We start from the raw sequence: 27,911 nt of genomic DNA, 5'->3' as shown, positions 1-27,911 counted from the left end.
AAATATTATATAAATAAATAAATAATATAAAATTTTTTTTATTATTTTTAAAATTAATTAAATTATCGTGATTTAATTAAATAAATTTTTGAAATTTGATAAAATTATCAACTTATGCAGCTTACTCTAACAGCAATCGAATCAATTTTTTTCACAATCCTCACAATTTTTTTGCACGATTCTAAAAATTATATAATTTTTAATAATTAAAATACGACCGCACAAATGACAATGTCAAAACATTAAAAAATTTTAACCAACACAAAATAATGTCAAACAACACATTTAAAAAAAACAAAAGACCTATAACAAATACTAACTTCAGGTGTGGACAGAATGAACGAAAGATATTCACGATTATTATATGTAATAATAATTAATTTAGTGAAAAATTTTAGTTACAAATTTGTTAAATAATTGAAATAAAGAAAATCTGAAGATCTGCAATTTATACTAAAAAAAAATATATTTTATTTACAAATTTTTTTTAAAAAATGTAAAAAAAGTCGAAATAGTCGCATTTTATTAAAATAAGTCGAAAGAAGTCGGAAATAGTCGAAAAAGTCGTATAATCCGAGGCCTGGAAATTTAAAGAGGGCTGAAAATTAGAAAAATTGGTAACAAAATTTAAAATAAGGTGAAAAGATGACATTCTGTGATCCTTGTAGCTCCTTAACCTATACAATATTTTCATAACAGTCATAAAGAATAAAATATATTTTTATTTATAAGACATATCAATTCTGTGTATTATAAAAACAAATAAACGTTAACCGGGAGAAGTAGGCCATAGTTTACATTAAAGAAATACATTAAAATCAGTATAAAAAACAATCTGACTTACAATGCCTGGAAGATTAGCATATTTAGGATCAGCCATTATTATTAATAACTATCTAGATGTACAGGTAAGAGATTTAATCCTTTTGCAAAAATTGTAAATTTCTTAATTTACAAAATTTAGAATCAAAACACAGCAGTAGTGAATGTAAATATACATGCAGAGACTGATTTTTGACAGGTGATTAAACCATATAGGGGATGGGAAAGTCGATTTAAATTCTTTCCAACAATCGATTCAATCGACTTCTAGATAACTCGATTACGAAATCGACTCCTTCAGTGAGGGTGTGATTAGGGCCAACGCACAATAGCTTTGCGAAAGTTGTTTACGAACGGAATGTATACACTAAAAAGTACAGATATATTTATCCGTTTCCGAATTAGGATATTTGGCACAATTTTTAAGGCCTTTCTCCAATATACGGAAGCGCCTACAAGTCACCAGCGAACTATCTTGTTCGCGTCACATTTTTAGCTGTGAAACCGAGGAACGCGTTCGATGGTTTCGCTGTTTCCTTGTTTTTGAGTGACGATAAAACACACTGTACGATTCGATAGTTCGATGGTTCTCTGGTTTTACTTAGTTCTATCGTTATCGAAGTCTAAATTTTGTATTAAAAAAATAAATTTAAATTTAAAAACCGAAATATAATAATATATTTAAATTATATATTTGAGATATATCAGATATCTTATAATGTGTGCCTAAAAAATTATTTTATTTAAAAATAATAGTACAAAATATTAATAGTATAGTACAAATATAAAATGCAAACAAATCAACTTACTTCAAAATAATATTTTGTACTATTATTTTTAAATAAAATAATTTTTTAGGCACACATTATAAGATATCTGATATATCTCAAATATATAATTTAAATATATTATTATATTTCGGTTTTTAAATTTAAATTTATTTTTTTAATACAAAATTTAGACTTCGATAACGATAGAACTAAGTAAAACCAGAGAACCATCGAACTATCGAACCGTATAGTGTGTTTTATCGTCACTCAAAAACAAGGAAACAGCGAAACCATCGAACGCGTTCCTCGGTTTCACAGCTAAAAATGTGACGCGAACAAGATAGTTCGCTGGTGACTCGTAGGCGCTTCCGTACCAATAGGAACCTAAACTTTTGCGTTGCGTGACTGACGCGTTGATTTTAGCATTGGTTGCCAATAGCAACCGACGCAATGCATACGCAACGCAAGAGTTTAGGATCCTATTGGAGAAAGGCCTTCATAAAGTGTATACTCGGGAAGTAGGCAGTGTTCTTATTTTTCCATGCGAAGAAAAGGACACTTCAAACTTCCCGAGTATACATTTTATCAATAATGTACGGAAGCCTGTACGGCTCACGAGCGTCTCGGACGCAAGTGGCGGTGTTTCGTACCACAAGTGGCACGAAGTCCGTCCAACTTGTGGCAAGTTCGTTAGTTCGTGCCACTTGTTGGACAGACTCCGTGCCACTTGTGAAAAGTGGATATTTTAAGGGTCATTCACAAATATGACAGTTTCGTTGGATCCTGTTGCAGTCTATTTCGTCAGTGCTTTTCATTTCAATTTCATGTGAAGAAGAAGAAATGAATTTTATAAAGGTGCTTTTATACCTCAAATTTCGATCAGATGAACATTATTTCTGGACCGTGAAAATTCATTTTCACGGTGGGTATTTTTGAATTGTTTTATACAAAAAATGTTTTTTTAAGAAATATAATATTAAATAATTGTTTTAATATGTAAGAACACTTTAAAATAGTGATAGAGAGATGATTTGATTAAAAAATTTAGCAAATTTTGCTTTAAAACGTTTTCTGCTACAAGAAAGTGTAAAATGACGATGTTTGTGAAATGGTTTGTACAGTGCTTCTTCCTTGTGAGTGTCTCGCAGAGTTTTGTTTATGTTATGTCGGTTCTTTTTAACTTGTAATAAATAATGAGTGCTGAAAATAAATCGGTAAGTTGAAATGTTTATCAAATAAATTTAAATTCAACTAATTGTTTCGAATAACTGAAAGAAACATGTACACATGTACATTGCAAACCATTTCACAAACATCGTCATTTTACACTTTCTTGTAGCAGAAACGTTTTAAAGCAAAATTTGCTAAATTTTTCAATCAAATTATCTTTCTATCACTATTTTAAAGTGTTCTTACATATTAAAACAATTATTTAATATTATATTTCTTAAAAAAACATTTTTTGTTTAAAACAATTCAAAAATACCCGCCGTGAAAATGACTTTTCACGCATTTTCACGGTCCAGAAATAATGTTCATCCGATCGAAATTTGAGGTATAAAAGCACCTTAAGATATTAGTAATATTAGCATATTAGTAAATGTCATCGAACAAAATTTTTATAGTTCACACATAAATACTCCTTCCAAACGTAAATATACATATTATTAAACTAAGGATTCCACTAAGAATTAAGCGGAAGTTTTTTCTTAGTTTAGAATAAAAATAAGATTTTTTGGTTATGTTGTCATTTTTTAATTTAAAATACATGAAGAGGATTTTATTTTTTAAAATCAAAAGTATATTTTTATGAATATTTAAGATTAATAAAGATCTCAATATCATTTGTTTACACTGAAATGTAATCTTTTACATGTATTTTTAATTAAAAAATAACAAATTCATTTTTATTCAAAAACATTAAACGGACTTGCCCGAATGAAATTATACTTTAAATGAAAAGCACTGACGAAATAGACTGCAACAGGATCCAACGAAATTGTCATATTTGTGAATGACCCTTCAAGGCCTTTCTCCAATAGGAACCTAAAGGTGCTTATATACCTCAAATTTCGATCAGATGAACATTATTTCTGGACCGTGAAAATGTGTGAAAAGTCATTTTCACGGCGGGTATTTTTGAATTGTTTTATACAAAAAATGTTTTTTTAAGAAATATAATATTAAATAATTGTTTTAGTATGTAAGAACACTTTAAAATAATGATAGAGAGATGATTTGATTAAAAAATTTAGCAAATTTTGCTTTAAGGCCAGGTCCAAGTGAGGCAGCGCCATCTACATTGAAACTAAAATTTTGGAAAATTTTTAACAGCCTTTTCTTGAGAACAAGATGGTAAAATGCTTTTTCCTTTATAGATAATTGATTATTGGCAAGATATACACCAGCTAAAACTTTTTTTGAGTTAAAATAATAAAAAAAATTTCATGTCAATAAATTAAATATGAGCACTTTTTTCACAAAAACTGTAACAGTACTTTCTCAGAAATTACAATCAAAAATGCAATTTCCATTTGGAAAATTAATAAACGCTAAAAAATACACCACCTAAGATTTACCAATCACGAAAATAACAAAAAAAAAAGTATTTTAACATAACATATTTTACTCATTATGACAGCCGTTTGGCAGGTTATATATGTCACCAGACGTTTCGCAGTTTTGCCGAAAGGAGGAGATTGGCGCTGTTGCTAACCACCTGAAATACATAATCTACCAAAGGGCTGTCACAATCAGTAAATCAGTATCAATATGTTAAATATTTAATAAAATTTTTTTTTCTTATTTTCGTGATTGGTAAATCTTAGGTCGTGTATTTTTTAGCGTTTATTAATTTTCCTAATGGAAATTGCATTTTTGATTGTAATTTCTGAGAAAGTACTGTTACAGTTTTTGTGAAAAAAGTGCTCATATTTAATTTATTGACATGAATTTTTTTTTATTATTTTAACTCAAAAAAAGTTTTAGCTGGTGTATATCTTGCCAATAATCAATTATCTATAAAGGAAAAAGCATTTTACCATCTTGTTTTCAAGAAAAGACTGTTGAAAATTTTCCAAAATTTTAGTATCAATGTAGATGGCGCTGCCTCACTTGGACCTGGCCTTAAAACGTTTTCTGCTACAAGAAAGTGTAAAATGACGATGTTTGTGAAATGGTTTGTACAGTGCTTCTTCCTTGTTAGTATCTCTCAGAGTTTTGTTTATGTTATGTCGGTTCTTTTTAACTTATAATAAATAATGAGTGCTGAAAATAAATCGGTAAGTTGAAATGTTTATCAAATAAATTTAAATTCAACTAATTGTTTCGAATAACTGAAAGAAACATGTACACATGTACACTGTACAAACCATTTCACAAACATCGTCATTTTACACTTTCTTGTAGCAGAAACGTTTTAAAGCAAAATTTGCTAAATTTTTCAATCAAATCATCTTTTTATCACTATTTAAAAGTGTTCTTACATATTAAAACAATTATTTAATATTATATTTCTTAAAAAAAACATTTTTTGTTTAAAACAATTCAAAAATACCCGCCGTGAAAATGACTTTTCACGCATTTTCACGGTCCAGAAATAATGTTCATCTGATCGAAATTTGAGGTATATAAGCACCTTAAACTTTTGCGTTGCGTAACTGACGCGTTGATTTTAGCATTGGTTGCCAATAGCAACCGACGCAATGCATACGCAACGCAAGAGTTTAGGATCCTATTGGAGAAAGGCCTTAAATTGGTTCTACAATAAGCGCGTCGGACGTGAACGTGCTAACGTCACAATGTTAAGACGGTTCTACAATGGACACGTTTGTACGTGAACGTGTACGTACCGTGCTGACGTTACCCACTTGCACAACATTGTGACGTTAGCACGTACACGTTCACGTTCGCTTACAAACGTGCCCATTGGAGAACCGACTTTATTCAAATGGGTGACTTCAGCACGTTCACGTCGCGTCCACTTCCGACGCGCTTATTGTAGAATCAACTTTAAACTCCAAGGCGGTTCCAGAATAGCTGCAAAAAGCAAGTGCAAGTCCAAAGGCAAATCCCATGAGTGCAAGAGAGACAGATAGTCTCTCTTGCAATTATGGTTTTCATGGACTTGCACTTGGCTTTTGCACATATTAAGGAGCTTCTACAATAGCTCCGTTTGGCAAGTCCAAGTCGGTTGGAGTTGGTTGCGCACGCATGGTGTTGTCAACTGTCGCCGAGTTGAAAATGAAAAAAAAAATTGTGCGTGATCTCATGCTCACGAAATAGTTGAGGTTATGTACCTTTGAAACTGTAAACACGCTGTAAAGTTTAATAAATTATTTGTTGTTGTTGCTGTTGATGTTTCCGCCGTCTCATCGTTTTTTAAAGAGAAGAAAAATATAAATTAAATTAAATTTTTCTTTTATAAATAATAAAATTTTTTTCCCTGAATAATACACACATGCAATGAATTTAATATTTGTAATATATAAATATAGTAATAAAGAAATATACAATACATGAGATGAACTGTCAATACAAATTTTTTTTTATGTTTTTTATTGACATTATAATAAAAGTTTTTCATCATTTTGATTTCACAATATATTAAAAAGGTATTTTCATAAACATAACCTTACAATATTTTTACTTTTTATCACATGAGAAGAGCGTAATCATAAAATGGAATAATTAAATTTAAAAATATTTGAAAAATAATGGAAAACGTGCGTTGACATATTTATTATATTTTTAATTAAATACGATTTTTAAAAATAATTTATCTTAAGATTACATTATTCTCATTAACAGATTATTTTACTATATTATTCTAATGTAATTTTCAGAATTAAATTCAGATTAGAGTATTTAGATTATAGTATTTAAAATGTTTGTAGAGTCTTAAATGTTTTTTTTTTCTTTTAATAAGAAATCTGTATGTCAGGGAAAAAGTTATTATTTACATGGAAAAATGGAGAATTCAGGAAATTGGATTACAAAAATATTATGGCAACGCATGAAGAAATTAACTTTTTAAAGAATTATCACATATAGTAATTATATTCAATGAATTTTAGACGAAAAAATTCATTCATAAAATATTAAACTTTGAAAATTATCTGCATTCTCTTAAGCAAAAAATATTGTAAGGTTATGTTCATGACAATACCTTTTTAATATATTGTGAAATCAAAATGATAAAAAACTGTTATTATAATGTCAATATAAAACATAAAAAAAATTTTGTATTGACAGTTCATCTCATGTATTGCATATTTCTTTATTACTATATTTATATATTACAAATATTAAATTCATTGCATGCGTGTGTATTATTCGGGGAAAAAAATTTTGTTATTTATAAAAGAAAAATTTAATTTAATTTATATTTTTCTTCCCTTTAAAAACGATGAGACGGCGGAAACATCAACAGCAACAACAACAAATAATTTATTAAACTTTACAGCGTGTTTACAGCTTCAAAGGTACATAACCTCAACTATTTCGTGAGCACGAGATCACGCACAATTTTTTTTTTCATTTTCAACTCGGCGACAGTTGGTAACACCATGCGTGCGCAACCAACTCCAACCGACTTGGACTTGGAGTTGCCAAACGGAGCTATTGTAGAAGCTCCTTTAAAGAACCTCCTTTAATGTTTGGTTGGTTTCCATTGTCCTCACTGGACAAAATCCCCATTCGTCATTTGTCATAATTCTCGTCAACTACTGCACCTTGCTCTAATAAAAATTTAGTAACTTTATAGTAACTTATAATTTTAACAATAATGGTACGTTCACACTATCTTATGCATGCGCTGTGCATGCATGCAGAAAAATTTGGCCGGTCACACTTCAACAAAATTTAGTAAATGTTTAGTAATTTTCTAGTTACAACCAAAATTTTTTGGAAAATTACTAAAAAGTTACTAAACATTCACTAGATTTCGTTGAAGTGTGACTGGCCAAATTTTTCTGCATGCATGCACAGCAGAGAAGTAAAAGTGCTTTTCTGAAGGTTTTCTACGTATTGGCGATTCAAACAGCTACACTAGCGCCACAGTTGAACTAACGTAAGCGTAACTTGCTTTGTATCACTCAATGTGTTCTAAATTATTTTTCTTTATTTAACGCTTAAAAATTATTTTACAAACGGAATAAAAATATCAGAATAATTAAATAATTTGAAATAAACTGTCAAAACAGAGACTGTTTCAGAGCGAGTCACGCTTACGTTAGTTCAACTGTGGCGATAGTGTAGCTGTTTGAATCGCCAATAATACATAAATGACGTATTATTCGTATAATACTGTAGAAAACCAGGTTTTCGACATTGTAGCCGCATCAATGACAACATAACCTCTTTTTGTTATTTACTTTCTGGTTTATTGTTGATAAATAAGTATTAATTACTATATAAAATATTTAAATATTGGTCAAATGAGAACTTTCAGTTGAGTTAAATAATAGTTTCTTATTTGCAATAATTTCGTAAAAAATTTTAACATTTTAAATGTTCTTCCGTTCTCAATTTTGAAGAGAAATACTAATATAATTTAAATTTTATCAAAGCATCGATAATTAATTTTTGCCAATATCAGAACTTTTGAAAATTGGAAATTCGAAACAAGCAGATTTAGGGTTATGTTTCTCAAAATTAGAAAACTCATGTATTATAGGTGTATATTCAGTGATGGGTACGTATAATACATGACGTATAATACATGACGTATAATACGTGGTTTTCTACGTGTATAATACTACGTATATTACGTGCCAAGTTTTCTACACGATGTATATTACATTTGATCACGTGATTTAAGAGCGGCAATTTTAAATTCTTCATTAAAATACATCATTCATTACACTTTCCCAGGGCAAACCCTCTTTAAAAGATTTTCTTTTACTTTTTCTGACCATTTCTATTTTATTTTAAGACTTTAATTTAAATAGAATGATAAGAAAAATTCGTTATGGCAAAAATCAGAGGATCATATATAGATGTCAAAATGTCAGTGGTTTTCTACATGGTTTTATACATTTTATACGTATATTACGTCGAAAACGTATTATACGTACAAAACTTCGTGTGACGCGTCACAACCCATCACTGTGTATATTACACGTAAAATACCTTGTATTATACTCGAGGTTTTCTTCGTACCCATCTCTGATGCACAGTGCATGCATGAGATAGTGTGACCGTACCCTAAAGCAGAGATGGGTACGTAGGAAACCTCGAGTATAGTACAAGATATTTTACGTGTAATATACACGTATAATACATGAGTTTTCTCTACATGTGACGCTCCACGTGAAAAGGGACCTAGCGCGACAAAACAGAATTATACAGGAAAGGCGTTTAAAGTCGAACGTTCTGATTGGCTGAGAGGCGCCAGCGAATATCAGCCCCACTATCTTACTACTACATTGTTCCTACGTCTCACGGATACAACAAGTATACTAGTAGTAGTGGTGGTGGGGATGGTTTCCGTAGTCCGTGCTGGAACGCGATTGATATGGTCATGTTTAAAGCTTTATTACAAAAAAAGTAATTAGAAAAATATTATTTTTGACATTTCTATATGAAAGAGCAACTCAAATACTATTGATTCGCATATAAAACTGGAAATTAATTTTTTGTCGCGTTAGGTCCCTTTTCTCGTGGAGCGTCACACATGTGTATTATACATAAGGCTAATTTTGAGAAACATAAAGGTGCTCTTATACCTTAAATTTCGATCAGATGAACATTATTTCTGGACCGTGAAAATGCGTGAAAAGTCATTTTCACGGCGGGTATTTTTCAATTGTTTTAAACAAAAAATGTTTTTTTAAGAAATATAATATTAAATAATTGTTTTAATATGTTAGAACACTTTAAAATAGTGATAGAAAGATGATTTGATTGAAAAATTTAGCAAATTTTGCTTTAAAACGTTTTCTGCTACAAGAAAGTGTAAAATGACGATGTTTGTGAAATGGTTTGTACAGTGCTTCTTCCTTGTGAGTGTCTCTCAGAGTTTTGTTTATGTTATGTCGGTTCATTTTAACTTGTAATAAATAATGAGTGCTGAAAATAAATCGGTAAGTTGAAATGTTTATCAAATAAATTTAAATTCAACTAATTGTTTCGAATAACTGAAAGAAACTTAATATACAGAAAGTATTTGAGAGATGCGTGGAAAATTGATTTTTAACCTCAAATTCATACAGATACGTTTTGTGTTTTTAAATATCAAGTTTTATAATTACTTATGATTTTCATAAGTAATTATAATTAATTTTCGAATCAAGTAATTGAATTTAAAGTTACTTAATAATCATTTCAACTTACCGATTTATTTTCAGTACTCATTATTTATTACAGGTTAAAAAGAACCGACATAACATAAACAAAACTCTGAGAGACACTCACAAGGAAGAAGCACTGTACAAACCATTTCACAAACATCGTCATTTTACACTTTCTTGTAGCAGAAAACGTTTTAAAGCAAAATTTGCTAAATTTTTCAATCAAATCATCTTTCTATCACTATTTGAAAGTGTTATTACATATTAAAACAATTATTTAATATTATATTTCTTAAAAAAACATTTTTTGTTTAAAACAATTGAAAAATACCCGCCGTGAAAATGACTTTTCACGCATTTTCACGGTCCAGAAATAATGTTTATATAATAAATAATAATAATTAAATAATTTTTCTATCATTATCCTGAGTTACGAAAAATACGATTTACACTGGTTCTTTTATGTAAACACCTTTATTATTATGAACTGACCTTTATGCGATTAGAGCGCAGCGCAAAAAGACTAGAATAAGGAGGTCTAACTCAGGTAGTGGGGGTATGGTAAGTATACGTATGAAATTGGTAGTTGCAGTAGGCGGATTTTCGAGAAAGGCAGAGTGTGCGGTAGACTTCTGCGCATACCAATACATAAGGTTATTCAAGTTGGGTGGGGGAAAGCCAAGCTGGTGCACAAACATCCGGTCTATCAGCACACATTTCCACGTATTTCTCGTGGGAATGAATGCTGATAGGCTGATAGGCCGGATGTTTGTGCACCAGCAATCATCCATCTTGGCTTTCCCACACCCAACTTGAATAACCTTATACAAGTTTCAGTAATTCTTGACAAGGCAACAAAAATGTATATGTATTGGTATATGTATATATCTTGGCTCGCGACTTTCATTTCAATAGCAGACAGCATTCGAGATTTATAGAGTGGAACCAATGGAATTTAATGTTTAATGTTGAAATTTTTGAAATGTTAAAATTAAGTGTTTAATGTTAATTTTAATTTAAAGTTATAATCAATGAAACTAAACTATACTTTTATAAACAGGTTGAGAACCTGGAAAAAGTCTAATTTAAAATTGTTATCATTATTATTTTTTATTTGTTAAAAAGCAGAACATGATCATTCGATAAATATATCAAATTAGTTTACTTTTATTAATCAAGGAAGATACAAGTAAGATTTTCATTTGATATAAATATATATGTTTGTCCAGTCAACTATAGTAAAATAAAATTAATTTAGGTTATAAAGTGTGATAATGACCACGTGCACTGAAACGAGAAAAGAATAGTTTAAAACGGTGTATTTTTCCTTTAGAAATTTGTTGAAATGTGTTATTAATTTTTAATGTAAGATTTTTAGCTTTTTTTAAAATATATAATTGATTAAATTATATAAATCTTGGGGCGATTTTATTGGTTAGATTTTACACTGGGAAATTGTACATTTTAAAATATAATTGTAAAACACTTCTATGAGAAATATTTATTTTAAACCTTATACATCAAAATTTATCACTGTTAAAATTCTTTTTTTTTAATTAACTTTCTTTTATTAAATTGTACACTACTAAATTTTACAGCGATTAAATTGCATAACAATGCCATGGTATTTTTTCCGTCTACTTTAATTTTGAAGATAACATTTATAAAAATATTATTTTCTTTTATTTGTTTACATCAACTAATAAGTCCGTTGCATGCTAAAAAGAATAAAATATTGTTGAAAAATAATTGAAAGTATTATACGAGATATTTGTAAAAATGGACGATAACTGGGACAACGACGGTATATTAAGGAGAGGGACTGGTGAAATTTCAACTGATCGAAATTAATGTTGTCAATTTGTGTCAATTTTTTTTCTGGCATTATTTTGGATCTAAAATTATTGTGAATTATCAAAATCAAAAAAAAAATTTTTAAATCCATACGATTGATTGTTCAGAATCATGAAAGAAGCCTACAAAAAAATTACCGATAAAAAATAATAAAAATTGCGACTACAGTTTAATGTTTTTTTTTGTTGAAAATATCGAGTTTTATTTTAAAAATTATTAATAAATTAATTGTTTATCAATTTTCCATAGTATATTAGAGTTTTAAATACTCAATATTAATTGAAAAAAAATTGACAACCTAAAACAGCCTCAATTTTAAAAGGTTGAAATTTCAGCGGTCCCTCCAACAAGCCTAATCTACCGAGGTGTGACCGTACCTTTAAAAAGTCGATTCTCAAGAGTCGAGAATCGATTTTTTGCAAGAATCGAATTTGATGGGAAATCGACGACTTACACTCGTGGCCAGATATGCTTAAACATTTTTGTCCTTTTCTAACACACGTGTTGCCATGATAACACATGAGTTAGAAAAGAACAAAAATGTATAGGCATATCTGACCACGAGTGTACCTATCTTTCTAATCAACTCTATAAAACATTTTCTCATGGAAAAATATACAAGTATATGAAGTTGTTTTCGTAAAAACAAAGTTATATTAAATAAATTATGATTATAAAAATATATTTCTAATCCACAAGCACAAGAACTCTGTGTTCAAAACATATTGACTAATTATTGGGCGTTAACAGTATAGTGTTTTATTGTCAAAAATATATTAGTGAAAGTATATTTTTCTTACATTTAATATAAAAAATATTCAATAATTTAATGAAATTAACGTATAGATAATCATTTCTTATCACAAAATGTCTGTTAATATTAAGAAAAATGAGGAATCTTTGATCGCGGCATGGAAGAATGTTGTTGACGATAAGTCATTAACCAACTGGTAAAAAAGTTTTTCATTATTTTGTTTTACATTATTGATTCTTTATGGATAATATTTTTTATTTTTAACAAAATTATCTATACCCTAATGTATACAATTTTTGTTTATCGGCTTTTTTAACCACTGTCAAGAATTAATTGCATTTTAGTATATACAGTATACAGTAAAAAAAAAAGAGTAAGCTATTTTTTTTTATTTTGATTTTAATAAATATTTAATGGTGCCTCAAATTTTTCCATGTATTTTAAATGGGAAAAAACCCTTTTTCGTAAAATTGCTATAAAGAATTTAAAAATCAATATTTTTCTTCTGGATATTTTTATTTTTCTCTTTTCGAAGGTTCAAAGAATAGCAGTAAAACATTTATAAAAATTTTTATTGTTTATTATTTTTTAAAACTTCAACAGAATCTCATAAAAGCAAAAATTGACATATTTCTTTAAAATCGCTTACATTTTTTTTTTAACTGCAACTTTTAATCCTAATTAAATTTAAAAAATCAGATATTATTTATATATTTAAATATTAGTTTTAGATTGTTTAACAGTGTGTCCAGCGGCCAGGAAAGTCAGGGAAATATTTTAGTCAGTGAAAAATCAGGAAATGTCAGGGAATTTAATTAAAAGTCTTGGAACTTTTTAATAATTTGCAAAAAAATGAACATTTTTATGAATTTTTCAAATTTTTTGGTGCAAGAAAAAATTTATAATACTAATAAAATGAAATATTTTAAATTTCTGAAAAATACTTTAAATATTTGCACGTCTCGGATTATACGACTTTTTCGACTATTTCCAACTTTTTTCGACTTATTTTAATAAAATGCGACTTTTTCGACTTTTCTTTTCATTTTTTTTTACAAAATTTTTAAACAAAATACGTTTTTTTTTAGTATAAAATGCAGATCTTCTTCAGATCTTCTTTATTTCAATTATTTAACAAATTTTTAACTAAAATTCTTCACTTAATTAATTATTTTTTAATAACTTTAATGAAATTCATCACAAATTCAATTATTTTAAACTATTTTACAATTAAAATTTTTATGAAATTTAATAATTGTTTAGAATTTAAAAAAAAATTAGCAAATAAAATTACCAAAAAATTTAAATTCAAAATTACTTGAAATTTAATTATTTGCAAAAATTTCAATTATTTTTAATGATTTTTATAATATTCTTCGAAAATTCAATTATCTGAAAGCATTTTGCAATTAAAAAGATTTTTAAGTTCAATTTTTGTGTGTAATTTCTAATAAATCCTTCAATTATTTTCCAAAATTTCAATTGAAATTCAATTATTATCAAAAATTTCAATTGAAATTCAATTATTTTCAAAATTTTCAATTCAAAATCCTTAAAAATTCAATTATTTTCCAAATTTTCAATTCAAAATCAAATAAAATTTAATTATTTTCAAAAATTTCAATTCAAAATCATCTAAAATTCAATTATTTTCAAACTTTTTAATTAAAAATTTCAATTCAAAATTAATTACAGTGAAATTCACGTATATCGGACTCGCATAATTCGGATTCCCGCTTACATCGGATTATTTTCCAGTCCCTTGAAATTTGGTGTACGTGGGTTTCACTGTATTATCAAAATTTTCAATTCAAAATTAACTAAAATTAAATTATTATCAAAAATTTCAATTAAAATTCAATTATTTTCAAAAACTTCAATTTAAAACCTTCTAAAATTTAATTATTTCTAAAATTATGCTTCTAAATTTTTTTTAAATTTAATCATTTCAATTAGATATATCTTTCCGGAAATTCAATTATTTTTAACTATTTTTATAATCTTCTTCGAAAATTCAACTATCTGTAACTATTTTTCAATTAAAAATGGTTTTCAAATTATTGTATCTTTGTCCGCAATTTCTAATAAATTTTTTAGTGAAATCATCAAAAATTTTTAATTAAAACTCACTGCAAGTTCAATTAATTTCAAAAATCTTAATTGTAAATCTTTGAAAATTCAATTACTTTTAAAAAATTTTATCTAAAATTATTTGATAAATTATTTTTAGTTCTGTAAAATTTAATTATTGTCTGAAAATTAACAAAATCTTTTGAAATTTAATTATTTCTAAAAATTTCAACATTAACTCTTCCAAAATTATTATTATTTAAAAATCTGTAAAACTTTTTTGTTAAAATAAAAAAAATCTACTTTTTTGATTTTTTGTAGTTTAGTTTAGTTTGTTAACGGCATAATACACCTTTTTTACAGTATAAGTAGTTGAATATATGAACACATATATAAAGGTACGGTCACACGACTTTTGGAAAAATCATTCTTGTCTTTCTCTCTCCTATGACAGAGGCATAAGTTTGTCTCATTCTGCATTTTCTTACTTTTACCAAAAACGGAAAAATGCAAAGTGAGACAAACTTATGCCTCTGTCATAGGAGAGAGAATGACAAAAATGGTTTTTCCAAAAGTCCTGTGACCGTACCCTAAAAGAAAAATATTTGAAATGTAACAGTTTCATATAATATAGTGTGATATAATATAGTATTTTGGAATATAAATCGACTAAAACGACTTTTTTTGTGTCTTAAAGTCAATCCGAGGCCTGTATTTGATACTTTTCATTTTTTTAATATTAAATATTTATTAAAGAAAAGTTGGAAAAACGTTAGGAGAAAGTCAGGGAATTTTATTTTGTACTTCTCGCTGGACACCCTGAAAAAATTTAAAAATCAATATTTTTCGCCCGGATATTTTTGTTTCTCTTCTCAAAGATTCAAAGAATGGTAGTTAAAAACATATTAATAAAAATTTTTATTGTTTATTATTTTTTAAAACTTCAACAGAATCTCATAAAAGCAAAAATTGACGTATTTCTTTAAAATCGCTTACATTCTCCTGTTTTTTTTAAACTGCAATTTTTAATCCTAATTAAATTAAAAATCAGATATTATTTATATATTTAAATATTAGTTTTAGATTGTTTAAATAATTTATAATTTTATTGCTCAAATATTTCTAAATCCCTTTAACGAAATTACGTTGTAATTTGGTAAGTTTTTATCGTTCGGTAGTGTAAAAAGAAAATAATAATTAAATAAAAAAACAATTGTTTAAGTAAATTTTATAAATTTTAAATAAATAATAAAGCTGCAGCAACTAATCAATTTTTTAAAATCGCCATGATGTGATAACAACTGCAAATGTTCTGAGCCCTGCGCAGAGAGAATTCTAATCTTATAGTTCTTATTCATATCTTTTATAATGATTAGTTATATTATTATATTAATAATATAATAATTATTATTATTATTTACGAATTGCAGACAAACTAAAAGTCAAAGCACAATTAGTTCTCGAAACTTTCAACGCACCATAAACTTTGCCTTCAAGGGATTTATAAAATATTTGAGCAATAAAAATCATAAATTGTTTAAACAATTGAAAATTAATATTTAAATATATAAAAAATATCTGATTTTTATTTTAATCAGGATTAAAAATTGTAGTTAAAAAAAAACAAGAGAATGTAAGCGATTTTAAAGAAATATATATGTGAATTTTTTGCTTTTATTATGAGATTCTGTGGAAGTCTTAAAAAATAATGAACAATACAAATTTTATAAAATTTTTTTTTATTGTCATTCTTTGAACCTTTGAGAAGAGAAACAATAATATCCGGTCAAAAAATATTGATTTTTAAATTTTTTATAGCAATTTTACGAAGGGTTTTTTTTACATTTAAAATACATGAAAAAGTTTAAGGGCTATGAGATACTATTAAATATTTAATAAAATCAAAATAAAAAAATGTCTTTTTTCCCTTTAGAACAAAATTTCGGTGCTCATGAATTAATTCGGTAAAATATGTAGGCATTGTAAAGAATATAATCTTTTTATGAAAGTAACACTTTTACATAAAATAAAAATTTACCATGAAATTACTAAAAATATTACGAGAAATACTTAATATGTGAACAGCGTTGCCATGGATCAGGGAAATCGTAGAAAAGTCACAGAATTTTTTGAAAAGTACTAGAAAAATATTAAAGTTTTTAAAAATGTTTCTGAAATTTTCAATTCAAACTCTGTGGCCTACCCCTTCGTCCGTAATGGTTAGAATTATATCTTAATTTCTCCTCTAGATTTATGGGCATATCTTTGAAACCTTTAACTTTTCAATAAGAAAAAAATTTTTTTTTTGAGCACAGTATTGAAACTCTGTCTACATAAACTTCAAGAACTAAGCTTTCCAATTATACAAGTGGACAGATAAAACAAGTTGTCTTCAAAAAGTTATAAATATTTAAAATTGAGAATTATTTTTAACCTGTAACAAAAAAATATTCAACAGGTGTTTGCTTTTTAGGATAAAAAACAGTTGAAGGAAATTTTCTAAGGGGTTATAATTTTAAAAAGCAATAAAATTCGTTTAATATTAATATTATTATTATTTTAATTATTAATATTCAAAATGGCGGACGAAAAATTAAAAATTCATCGGATTCACTCGAAAAGAGTTACTCGGGGTTTCTCTTTTCGAGTGAATCCGATTAATTTTTAATTTTTCGTCCGCCATATTGGATCTGCCATTTTGAATAATAAAATTTTTGAAAATCAACTTCAGATTCTTAATCAGCGATCCCAAAAACCCCCGAGTAACTCTTTTCGAGTGAATCCGATGAATTTTTAATTTTTCGTCCGCCATATTGGATCCGCCATTTTGAATTTTTGAAAATCGACTTTAGATTCGTAATCAGCGACCCCGAAAACCCCCGAGTAACGATTTTCGAGTGGATCTGATGAGTTTTAAAATTATTTGACAATAGCTGCGTATTTGTTATTAAAATCTCAATTTTAATTAACAATATTATTTAGACATTTAGTATTTTTTTTAAATCTATGCCACCATGTCAAAGTTTGAACATTTTTGACGCGATATTTGTATCTCGGGAAGATATTTTAAAATGGTACATTGCCCAAAAAAATTCTTAAGTAAAAAAAAACCTTGAAAATTCATGTTTTTTTATAAATAATTATCTGTAATTTGTTTAATTTTAAATTTACGGTTTTTTTAGATGCACCACTTGAAAGAGCAGTTCCTGGACCATAACAAACGTATATTGCGAATTTTGTCTTAATGCGTTTAGTTGGTTTAAAAAATTGCCAAACTTTAGGCAAAATTTTTGTACATTTGGTCCTTAAAGGATTAAAGTCTGTCCTATTTTTACAATAAACTAGAGCAGAAATTAAAATAGTGCCGTTTTTATTTTAATTTTACAAAAAAAACTAGACCAGAAATTAAAATTTTACCGCTGTAATTGCTGTTTTTGCTATAGTTTTCTATAAATCCAGAGCAGAAATTAAAATGTCACCGATGTAATTTTATGCCATTTTTATTTTTGCTCTACACGGAAAAAACGTAATTACCATTTTAGCATCAAACTGCTTTATCCTTTCATAGTATGTAACTTCGTTTACCTATCGAAGTATGAAATAATGTGTTTTTAGCGTAAAGTATTTCCATGCTAAATAAGTAGGGTCATTTGGGGAAAATGTAAACAAGGGGTAAATGTAAACAGCAGATATTGCAGCTTAATTTACAGATTTAAAATTAAGTTCGACCCCAATATTTTAACCTCAGCTCACCTGCAACAGGTTCTGAGTATTACCAATTTTTTTTTCGACAATTGTCAAAGCCATACTCCAATTTGTCGCTTAATGCATGAAAGATTGAAAATCAAAGTTTTACTGTTTCAGTATTTTGTCTCGCATTTGAATAAAAATGAACTAAAAATTCAAACTAAAATTTCTAATTATTCCTTATGAATCCCTTAACAAAAGCTGACTTTGATTTTTTAATTTCGTCAATTCAGTTAATAGATAATTAAGTGTTTACATTTACCCCGAGAATTCGAAAACTCGGGGTAAATGTAAACAGAATTTCTGCTGCATTTTAAAAGAAAATAATTGAATAAATTTGCTTCTATTTCACAATTACATTATTTTGGCCCTGTAAAATTACATAAAAAACGAAATTGGATCTTCTTTTATATCTCCTTCGTGTTAGTCAGTTGCAGGTATAGACCTGCATAGTATTGCATAGTGCATTTACGTGTTTAAAATATAGGAAAGCGATTCTTCACGATTGGTGAATAAAACTCAGGTACGTAGGAATCCTAGAATAAGAGTGAGTGATTGATTGGTTGATTGATTGATAGATTGATTGATGGATTGATTGGTTGATTGAGTAATTGGTGGATTGGATTGATTGGTGGATAGATTGGTTGCTTGGATGATTGATTTATAGATTGGTTAATTGAGTGATTGATTGAATTATAGATTGGTTGATTGAGTGATTGATTGGTGGATTGATTGATTGAGTGATTGATTGGTGGATTGATTCGATGATTGAGTAGCGAGATTTAAGCAAATTTGATCAATTTTTAAAAATATTTTTAGGTTCATCCGCCATATTGGATCCGCCATTTTGAAAATTTTAAATTTGTCTTCAAATTCGTATTCAGTGACCTCAAAAACCCCCGAGTAGCGAGATTCAAGCAAATTTGATCAATTTTTAACAATATTTTTATGTTTGTCCGCCATTTTGGATCCGCCATTTTGAAATTTAAAAATTCGATTTTAGAATCTTATTCAGCAACCTTAAAAACTTATTTTCACCAAGTTGAATAAAAATCTATTATTTATTGAAGTTATTCAAGTTTTTGCATTACTAGTTTTGTTATGGTAATGATTGCTTATTTTATATGTTGCATATCAATCAATTGGTTCAATTATTTTACATCTACCAAGAATTTTTTTTCAGTTTTTTTACATCCCTTTACACAGTAGTATACTTGGGATAACTTTTTTTTAAACCTCTTTAAACTACAGGGGTGTTTACATTTACCCCGAATTTCGGGAAAATTTCAAAATCTCGGGGTAAATGTAAACAGTCAGTTTTAAGCGATTCAAGTTGATCAATATTTTTTTGTACCTCATAAAATGTTTCTAGGGAAGTAAAGTAACAAGTTCATGCAGTAGAAAACCGGAAGTATTGCTTTTTAAAATAAAAAACTTACGTTATTGTCGAAACTAAGCAAATCCGTTTACATTTACCCCAAATGACCCTATAATAGTTATACTCTTATATAGTAATAGTGACGTACTTTAAGGGGACAATCGCAGTTGTAGCGCCAAAAAATAGACTTTTTTTTCCTACACCATTAAATTTTTTCAAAATATCGATTTATTATTTAAAAGTACATATGTTGAACATGAATTTAAAAAAAAAAGTTAAAAATATTAAATATTTTTAAAGTTAGGAACGCTGCGTAACCTATGGGCCTTAATGGATTAATAAAGAAATTTTAAAATAGAGTAACGAGTTCAGTAGCTGTGTAACCTATGGGCCTTAATGGATTAATAAAGAAATGTTAAAATAGAGTAACGAGTTCAGTAACTGACACCTTCAGTCAAACCTTTTTGGTTTTTATAATTAAAACGTATTTATTTAAAACTTTTGTTTGAAATATATAAGAAAAAAGTTAGGTTTTCAAATTTTAAATTCTATGCGTAAAATTATAAATTTTATATGTTATTGAAACTATATTTCTTATTAATTTAAAAATGCTTGTTTAAAAACAGTGAACGACACCTGTTTTATAATTAATATTACTTAAAATATAGGGGAGGATGGGGCAAGGATAGTTAAGGGGTAAGGATAGTTAGTTGCTGTTATGTTTAGACGGCTTGCTCAAAATTCGCGTCATTCATGGTATATTTGCGTCTTAACACCAATAGATGATAGTAAAAATTGGAAGTCAATCTGCCACCATTTGCGAAGTCAGGAGTTTATTTTTGTAAAAAGTCTGTTTTGCTAAAATGTCAACGTAGTGTTTATCATACTGTTTTCTATATTAGTGCTTCCGAATATATATTTTCGTAAGTGTTTTCCGGAGTGAAATTTCCTGCTGGACACGAATATCGTATTTATTTTCAAATTAATTAACGTCGTTCCTTAAAATTTAGAAAAAACTGAAATATGGGCTCATGGGGCAAGGATAGTTAGGACTATTACGGCTCGATAAAATCCTGCTAATGCGACTGCAAATTATAAAAAAATGTTTAATTGTTCTTTTTATGTTGATATACATAATGGTACGTAATTATATACGAAAAAAGAAGCTTATTGACCAAGAAATTGGTGATCATCTGAAGAAAATTGGTTAAACCTCAGATTTTAGTTCAGACGAATTTTAATGCAATAATTGATATTCAGAAAATGTTCAAAACATGTTGTTAATACTTGATATATCAATATTAAATAGTCTAAATCCAATAAAATAAAGAAACCGAAAATTTACTGATTTTCTATGACAATTTTAGCATTTGGATTCTTTTAACTATCCTTGCCCCGGTACTGGGGCAAGGATAGTTGAAATTTTTTTTTTACTTTTTCATTCGTATCTCGTAGGGATTGCACTCTACAGCAAAATAATGTATAGCAAAATTATAGCCAAATAACCAGGTTTTCTGAAGATACTATTCGATTGCTGATATATATTTAGGTTTGGCCGCTAGATTTGAAAAGGTCTTACCTAACTATCCTTGCCCCATCCTCCCCTACTTTTAGCAATAATAATTTATAAATATTATCATAAACCTCACAAATCACATTTAAAATAGAGAGAAAAAATTAAACATGATGTGTAATTTTCCAATGATTTTATCAATATATAAAATTTATCTGATAAACTGCTTGGGACTCAAGTTGTGTTAGCTTTAATGCTACTGCTTTGTTCACTCAGGCAGTTACTGCTTGGGTATCTAGTTATGATAGATTTTTTTCTCTCCGTGTAGGCTTTAATCGGTATGAAATGAGACTGACTTTTTCAATTTTTTTGATGGTTTAACCCTTTGCCAGACGTTCGTTACCCCAGCCCAGGACTGCCAGAGGTGCATTTTTATCTTTTAGAAACTCTAAAGTGCATCCTTCCAGCTGTTGACTGCTGGGGTCTTTTTCCTATCTTATCACTTTCCCACGAAAGTCCAAGAGTTTCTACCATCAAAAATTACATATGTTAGTCATAAAACTATAAAAAAAATATCAGGTTACAGAGTCTGTTTTATTTCTTTTTTTTTAAATAGTATCTCACACGTCGAATTAGTGAATCCTAAATAATTTTAAATAATTCTTCAAAATATTTCTTTAATATTAATGTTTGGAATTTCAATTTAATTTATTATTTATAATTATATATTGAAATTCCTAAAAAAATAAAATTAATTAACGATCAAATCTTTTTTTAAGGATTGAAGGAACTAAAATGCGCATCCCACGAGTGTAGACTACTGAAAGTACTTTGAAAATGCCTACACGGGGGATTTCAGGGTCGCTAATTACGATTCTGATGTTTGTTTTTCGAAATTTAAAATGTCTGATCCAATATGAAGAACAACATAGTTAAATTTAATTGATTTTTTTAAATTGATCATTCGTGGATTTTAAGGTTGCCGAATCTTCTTAATTCTTATTAACATCTTTATCTATCAGTTACTATACTGATGTTTTCAATTCTGACTGCGTGAAGGTAGATGATCAACGAGAATCTTATTACACGAACGATCAATTACAAAAAACTCAATTAAATTTAACTACGTTGTTCTCTATATTGGATCAGACATTTTCCATTTCGAAAAACTAACATCAGATTCGCAATCAGTGACCCTGAAAACCCGGAGTAGGAATTTTCAAGAGGATTAAATGAAATTTAACTTTTTTTGTTTGTCATATTGGATCCGCCCTTTTGAATTTTGAAACACTAATATTAGATTCGTAATCAGCGACCTCGAACACCCCCCAGTAGGCATTTTCAAAAGCATTGAATGAAATTTAACTTTTTCCGCCATTTTGAATTTTTAAAAATCTGATAGCATATTCGTATGCAGCGACCCCAAAAATCCCCGAGAAAATAATTTAAAGACTTTTTAAAAAAATTATGTATCGAACCATGAATTAAATATTTTCATAATTTTTTGAGTTTTCAGGTGCTATTTTGAAGAAAGAAAAGTTCATATTCAAAAAGTCGCAATTTTTTTTTATAGTCTGGCAATCGAGTGCACGATTTATAGGCATGCCAGCTGTTAAATAAATTTTTTGCTATCGAAATTTAAGGATTTTTAATAAAAAGTTATGAAAAAATCGTGCAATTTTTTAATTATATGCAAAAAAATATTGTGAAACAATTTTTTATTTATTTTTTGACAACATATTTGGATAGAGGACACATTAATACATAAAAAAAACTAGTCTAGTTTTTAAAGAAATATCAGGGTTTGAAAACAGACCAAAAATTCAGGCATTAATGCGTTAAATATGGCGGTATTATTAAAAAAACGAAAAAATTCATTTTTTTAAGTTTGGCAATTTTTTTACCCTAAAACAGTGTGAGAAAAAAATTCTATTCTCAACTGTAGGTGCATAAAAATTGTATACTTTCGAGAAACGTAAAGTAAAATTAAAAATTTCAAAATGTCGGACTCAATATGGCGTCAAATCTAAAATGAAATGTGAAAGTTTTGGTCAATAAGTGCCCAACTGACCTAATGTCATTGAAGTTGCCTGAATTTTGCGACTTGGGGATTTTTGAGGTTGCTGATTACGAACCCGTTGTTAGTTTTCAAAAATTCAAAATGGCAGACGATTTTTTGCTAATTCAATGCAATGCGCTTGAAATTTGTTACTCGGGGGTTTTCAGGGTCGCTGATTATGAATCTGCACTTCATTTTCAAAAATTCAAAATGGCGGATCCTAAATTGCAGACGGCTTTTTGAAATTCAATGAAATTTGCTTAAAATTCGTTACTTGTGGGTTATCGGGGTTGCGGATTACGAATCTGAACTTAGTTTTCAAAAATTCAAAACGTCGGACATGTTTTTTAAATTTTATCAGATTTATATAAAATATATGTCATTTTGAATTTTTGAAAACTAAGTTCAGATTGGTAATCAGCAACCCGGAAAACCCCCACGTAACGAATTTCATTGAATTTTAAAAAAGTCGTCTGCCATTCTGGATCCGCCATTTTGAATTTTTAAAACCGAAGTTCAGATTCGTAATCAGCGACCGCGAAAACCCCCTAGTAACAAGTTTTACGTAAATCAGATGCAATGTAAAAAACAATTCAATTTTATTGAATTTTCAAAAAGTCGTCCGCCATTTTGAATTTTTGAAAACGAAGTTCACATTCGTAATCAGCGACCGCGAAACCCCCGAGTAAAAAATTTCAAGCGAATTGCATTGAATTTTCAAAAAGTAGTCCTTCATATTCTATACGCCATTTTTTAAATCACTTATACTTAGAATATGAGGTCCTAGAAATACACTCACACAAATAAAAAACATTAAAATAATTTAAACCTTTTTTCTGATCCTTAAAAAACAAGTCTTTTGAAAACATAACAAAATTACCCCTAGTAAGGGATGAATCTTCTATAAATAAACAGGTACAATTTTCGGGTTAAGTTTTCTAATGTCTTGGCAGCGGATTTTTATTTCTTTTTTACCGGATTAATATTAATAAATAATTTTCAACTATTCTTTACTATTTTTATGCTTTATTTAGGAGTCCAATGATATAATTTAAATCACCATAATTATAAAAATAAAAATTATTCTTGTTTCAGGGCTTTATTTAGTTATGAAGGACAAACAAATAATTTAAAAGTAGTTTCTACTGGTCAAGGAGGTTTGGAAGAAATGATAGAAGAATTAAATAGTGGTCTTATAATGTACGCTTTTTGTCGTGTGATCGACAATAAAACAAGTTTACCAAAATGTTTGCTTATTAATTGGGTAAGTTCTATTTATTGCTATTGTCTTTTATTTATTTGCATTTTCTCTTTCAAAAAAATTACGTGATATATCAGAAACCATAAATGTATATTACGCAACCAACACAAAAAAACTCTTAGGTGTTGTTATTTTCATCAGTTAAATTAACTATCTTTTTATCAGTCATCTTTTTGACCTTTTTTGTTTTTTCTGCAACACTTTTCTTTAACCTTACCATAAGCTTCGTATAAGCTTACACTAATATTAATAAAGGTTAATAAATAAGGTAAAAGCACTAGTATCTGGACAAACCAAATTTAGATCCAATAGATGTATAGTACCAAAAAGAAATTAAAATAGCCTCCAAATTAAGTAAAAAAAATTGGTATACTTTTCAGATAATTAGCTTTTAGGCAGAATAAAATTTATTAATCGTACACTGTAAAAAATTTTTTGGTTAAAATTCCCCAAAAGTCTAGTGACGCAAATTTGCAGGGCATTTTGTGGAAAATTCCCTAAAATTTTAGGGAATATTCCACAAATATTAGTGAATTTTCCCAAAAATTAATATCAATAGTTTAAAAAATTGAAATAAAAATTTAAAAATTTGATTCATGTAGCATTTATATCTTAATTACATTATTTATTGGTACCTATTGTTGAAAATTTGTTTTCTTGAAAATTATCAAATATTATCATGAGGTCTCGAACGTAAGCGTCATTAGGAGAGATTTAGAAGTCTAACGCTTTACTAACTACGCCACGGAGGCTCATGAAAATAAAATGATAATTTCAATATATAAGATGAAACTATGTAAACATGCTTTGTAACTTTAAAAAAAGGAAACAAACGTTGAAAATAGTTGTGACTTATGTTATATAATAAATAAAATAAGATCTGTTAAACAAATATTGATTAAATTTTAATTTAATTCTTTAGAAATATAAATTTTTGTCTACTTAAAAATACTTATTTAGTTAAGTTATAATTAACTTATCTATGAAATGAATAAATTATATTACAAGTTACAAATAACTTTTTGTAACTTAAGTAAGTTTAAAGTTTAACTTTTTTGAAGAAGGATTTCAAAAAAATTGAGGAATTTTCACCACTTGTTTTTGGGGAAAAATATATTCATTGGAATTTTGAGAAATTTTCACCAACTTTTTTTAGGGAAAATATATACATTAGAATTTTAGGAAATTTTCACAAAACTTTAGAGAAAAAATAACTAATTTTTTTGGGGAAAACATTTTCCCCAAAAATATGAAATATTCACCAAAAAAAGTTGGTGATAATTCCCAAAATTTTTTACAGTGTAGGACCAAAAGAATATGTATATAATACAATTTCTCTAAAATTGGTGACCAAATTAACTTGCTGCTTATAAATATATATCGTACCCAATAGTTGGACAATGATTTAATTCAATTAACTCATGAAATTAATTAATTAGTCACAATTTAATCATTAATTAATCTTAATTCTGTCTGAATCGAGTGTCCAAGTTAATCTCCAGCTTTATATGTTGTTATTAGATGAATAAAAAGTACAGTGGAACCTCGATTATCCGAACCCTCTATTATCCGAACCGAAAAACATTTTATCCGAACTTCTATTATCCGAACTATTTTTTGGTCTCCCGAATTTTAAATTTTATTTTCTCTATTTATTTTATTATTCATTCATTTCTGAGAAGAATGCGTGATTTGGCATCTAAAAAACGAATAGATGCTATCTTTCAAAGCAAAATAACCAAATTTATGCCAATAAAATCTTAAAAATTTCCGAATTTTCTGAGTTTTTAATATATTATTAATTAATATATATTTACATATATGTATATACTTATGTATATTTAAAAACATATGTATTAAGTTAAATATATAGTTCAACTGTCCATTTTTTTACTTTAATTATAAAAAAAATTAAAATCTCTATTATCCGAATTTTCGATTATCCGAACCCGGCCTTGCCTAGATTAGTTCGGATAATCGAGGTTCCATTGTATTTTTAAGTAGATTTTAAAAATCATTTTATGTGGCTAATTTAAAAAAAGTTCAGTTTGAATGCAAAAATATCGTTTTATGTTGAACTGAATTTATTTAGTGCAAAAATATTAAAACAAACGCCTTTTACAATTTGATGAATTGTAACGCGGAATTTTGTCGTAATTAATAAAATCGGCTCTGATTTGTCCTTTCGTTCTATTATGAAAATTCTTGCGAGGTATTTAGGATTCTCAGACGGATTACAAAGGCGTTGAGGATATTGAAATTGAAAGTCATCAAGGGAAGAGCTTCCTGGTGTATATATTCGGATGTGAGTCCCGAATATTCAAGAACATTAGGAAGACGAATTTAACATCGGATAGTGTAGGAAGTTGCGTTACCGACGGCCACGTATCGATTATGGGTCGCGGATATTATATTATTGAATGTTAATTGATCTCATTAACACCGAGAAGAGAAGTTGCTGTGTTGCTGTTGTTGACCGTTGGCATATGATTGAACTAGTGTTCTTGCCCCGCAAAGCGTTAATCTGCATCAGACGTAAACCACCTGTTTGAATTGGACTAGGTTGTGTTTCCATATCCGGTTATGCTTAGTACTTGTTGTACAGCAGCCTTTTGAGCTGGAAAAGTAGTTGCAGCAAAGCTCCTTCTCCTTGCATAATTTTTGTACGTGGCCGTAACACTGGCATTTGAAACACAGTGTGGCAACCGAAAAAATCCTCCACTCTGCAGGCGGACGAACCAATATAGATGCGACATCTATTGATACTTTGGAGGACGTTTTTCAATTCTGGAGCAATTTCGTTTTCGTTCAACTCTGACGAGACGTCATATCCGCCAGATTTCAGCTGCGCGCTCGACAGGATTTTCTCGAAATCCTGGTCAGTGACCACTTCCATGGCAATACCTCCCTTCCTCATTGTCCTCACCCCTCCTAATTGAAGCTCTTACTTAGCTGGATTTACTAGCCTCAAAACTCTCATATTCGATTCCACGCTTGCATCGCCCTTTCAACTTTCAGAGGCTCTTATAAGAGCCACCTTGGCGAGCTGTGGTTGTGCCTTCTTGTCAAAAACACCACTCACGCTGAACGTCACTGGTTTGGGTTTCGCAGTTTTTGCCCTACTAGTCATACTAGCATATGATTTCATCAGGGTTTCGTTTTTAAGAACTTCCTTAACGCAACCTCGGTTATTTTCTCTCCATTCGTTTGCCTTTCGACAATTACTTCCCTCAAGTAGTTTTTCTTGAACATGAGCTTGTTAATAATAATGGAAAGCACTTCTACGTGTCTCATCACTTCACAGCTCAAGTCTTTCGAAACGTCGGGAGACTCTTTAAAGAGATCAAACAGAGCCGTTTTAGTTGCTTTCGCCCTCAATCTGTGACTCTGCT

At 28.5% G+C, this 27,911-nt stretch overlaps 2 protein-coding genes across 4 annotated transcripts in view; one reads left to right on the top strand and one right to left on the bottom strand.

Annotated features, from left to right (window-relative positions):
* LOC127289479 (dynactin subunit 2) overlaps positions 1 to 1,054 on the bottom strand; it is a 58,752-nt gene extending 57,698 nt beyond the window's left edge. The window contains exon 1 of the mRNA XM_051317439.1: positions 845 to 1,054. Coding sequence (XP_051173396.1) covers positions 845 to 880 — 36 coding nt within the window. The 5' untranslated portion in view covers positions 881 to 1,054. The remainder of the gene's footprint in view (positions 1 to 844) is intronic.
* A 9,715-nt stretch (positions 1,055 to 10,769) lies between these two features.
* LOC127289477 (drebrin-like protein) overlaps positions 10,770 to 27,911 on the top strand; it is a 73,506-nt gene continuing 56,364 nt past the window's right edge. The window contains exons 1-2 of one of the 3 annotated variants that reach the window (XM_051317438.1): positions 10,770 to 11,072; positions 24,354 to 24,522. In XM_051317438.1, coding sequence (XP_051173395.1) covers positions 24,427 to 24,522 — 96 coding nt within the window. In that variant the 5' untranslated portion in view covers positions 10,770 to 11,072; positions 24,354 to 24,426. Of the gene's footprint in view, positions 11,073 to 11,230; positions 11,249 to 12,270; positions 12,688 to 24,353; positions 24,523 to 27,911 lie in introns of those variants that run through there. The other 2 variants (XM_051317437.1, XM_051317436.1) reach the window with 2 other exon arrangements.

This window comes from Leptopilina boulardi, unplaced genomic scaffold, assembly GCF_019393585.1.
Source record: "Leptopilina boulardi isolate dan_hultmark-lab unplaced genomic scaffold, ZJU_Lbou_2.1 LbouV2_41, whole genome shotgun sequence".
Lineage (NCBI taxonomy): Eukaryota > Metazoa > Arthropoda > Insecta > Hymenoptera > Figitidae > Leptopilina > Leptopilina boulardi.
The sequence above is the reverse complement of the archived record's forward strand: the minus strand, read 5'-3'. Positions and strand labels throughout refer to the sequence as shown.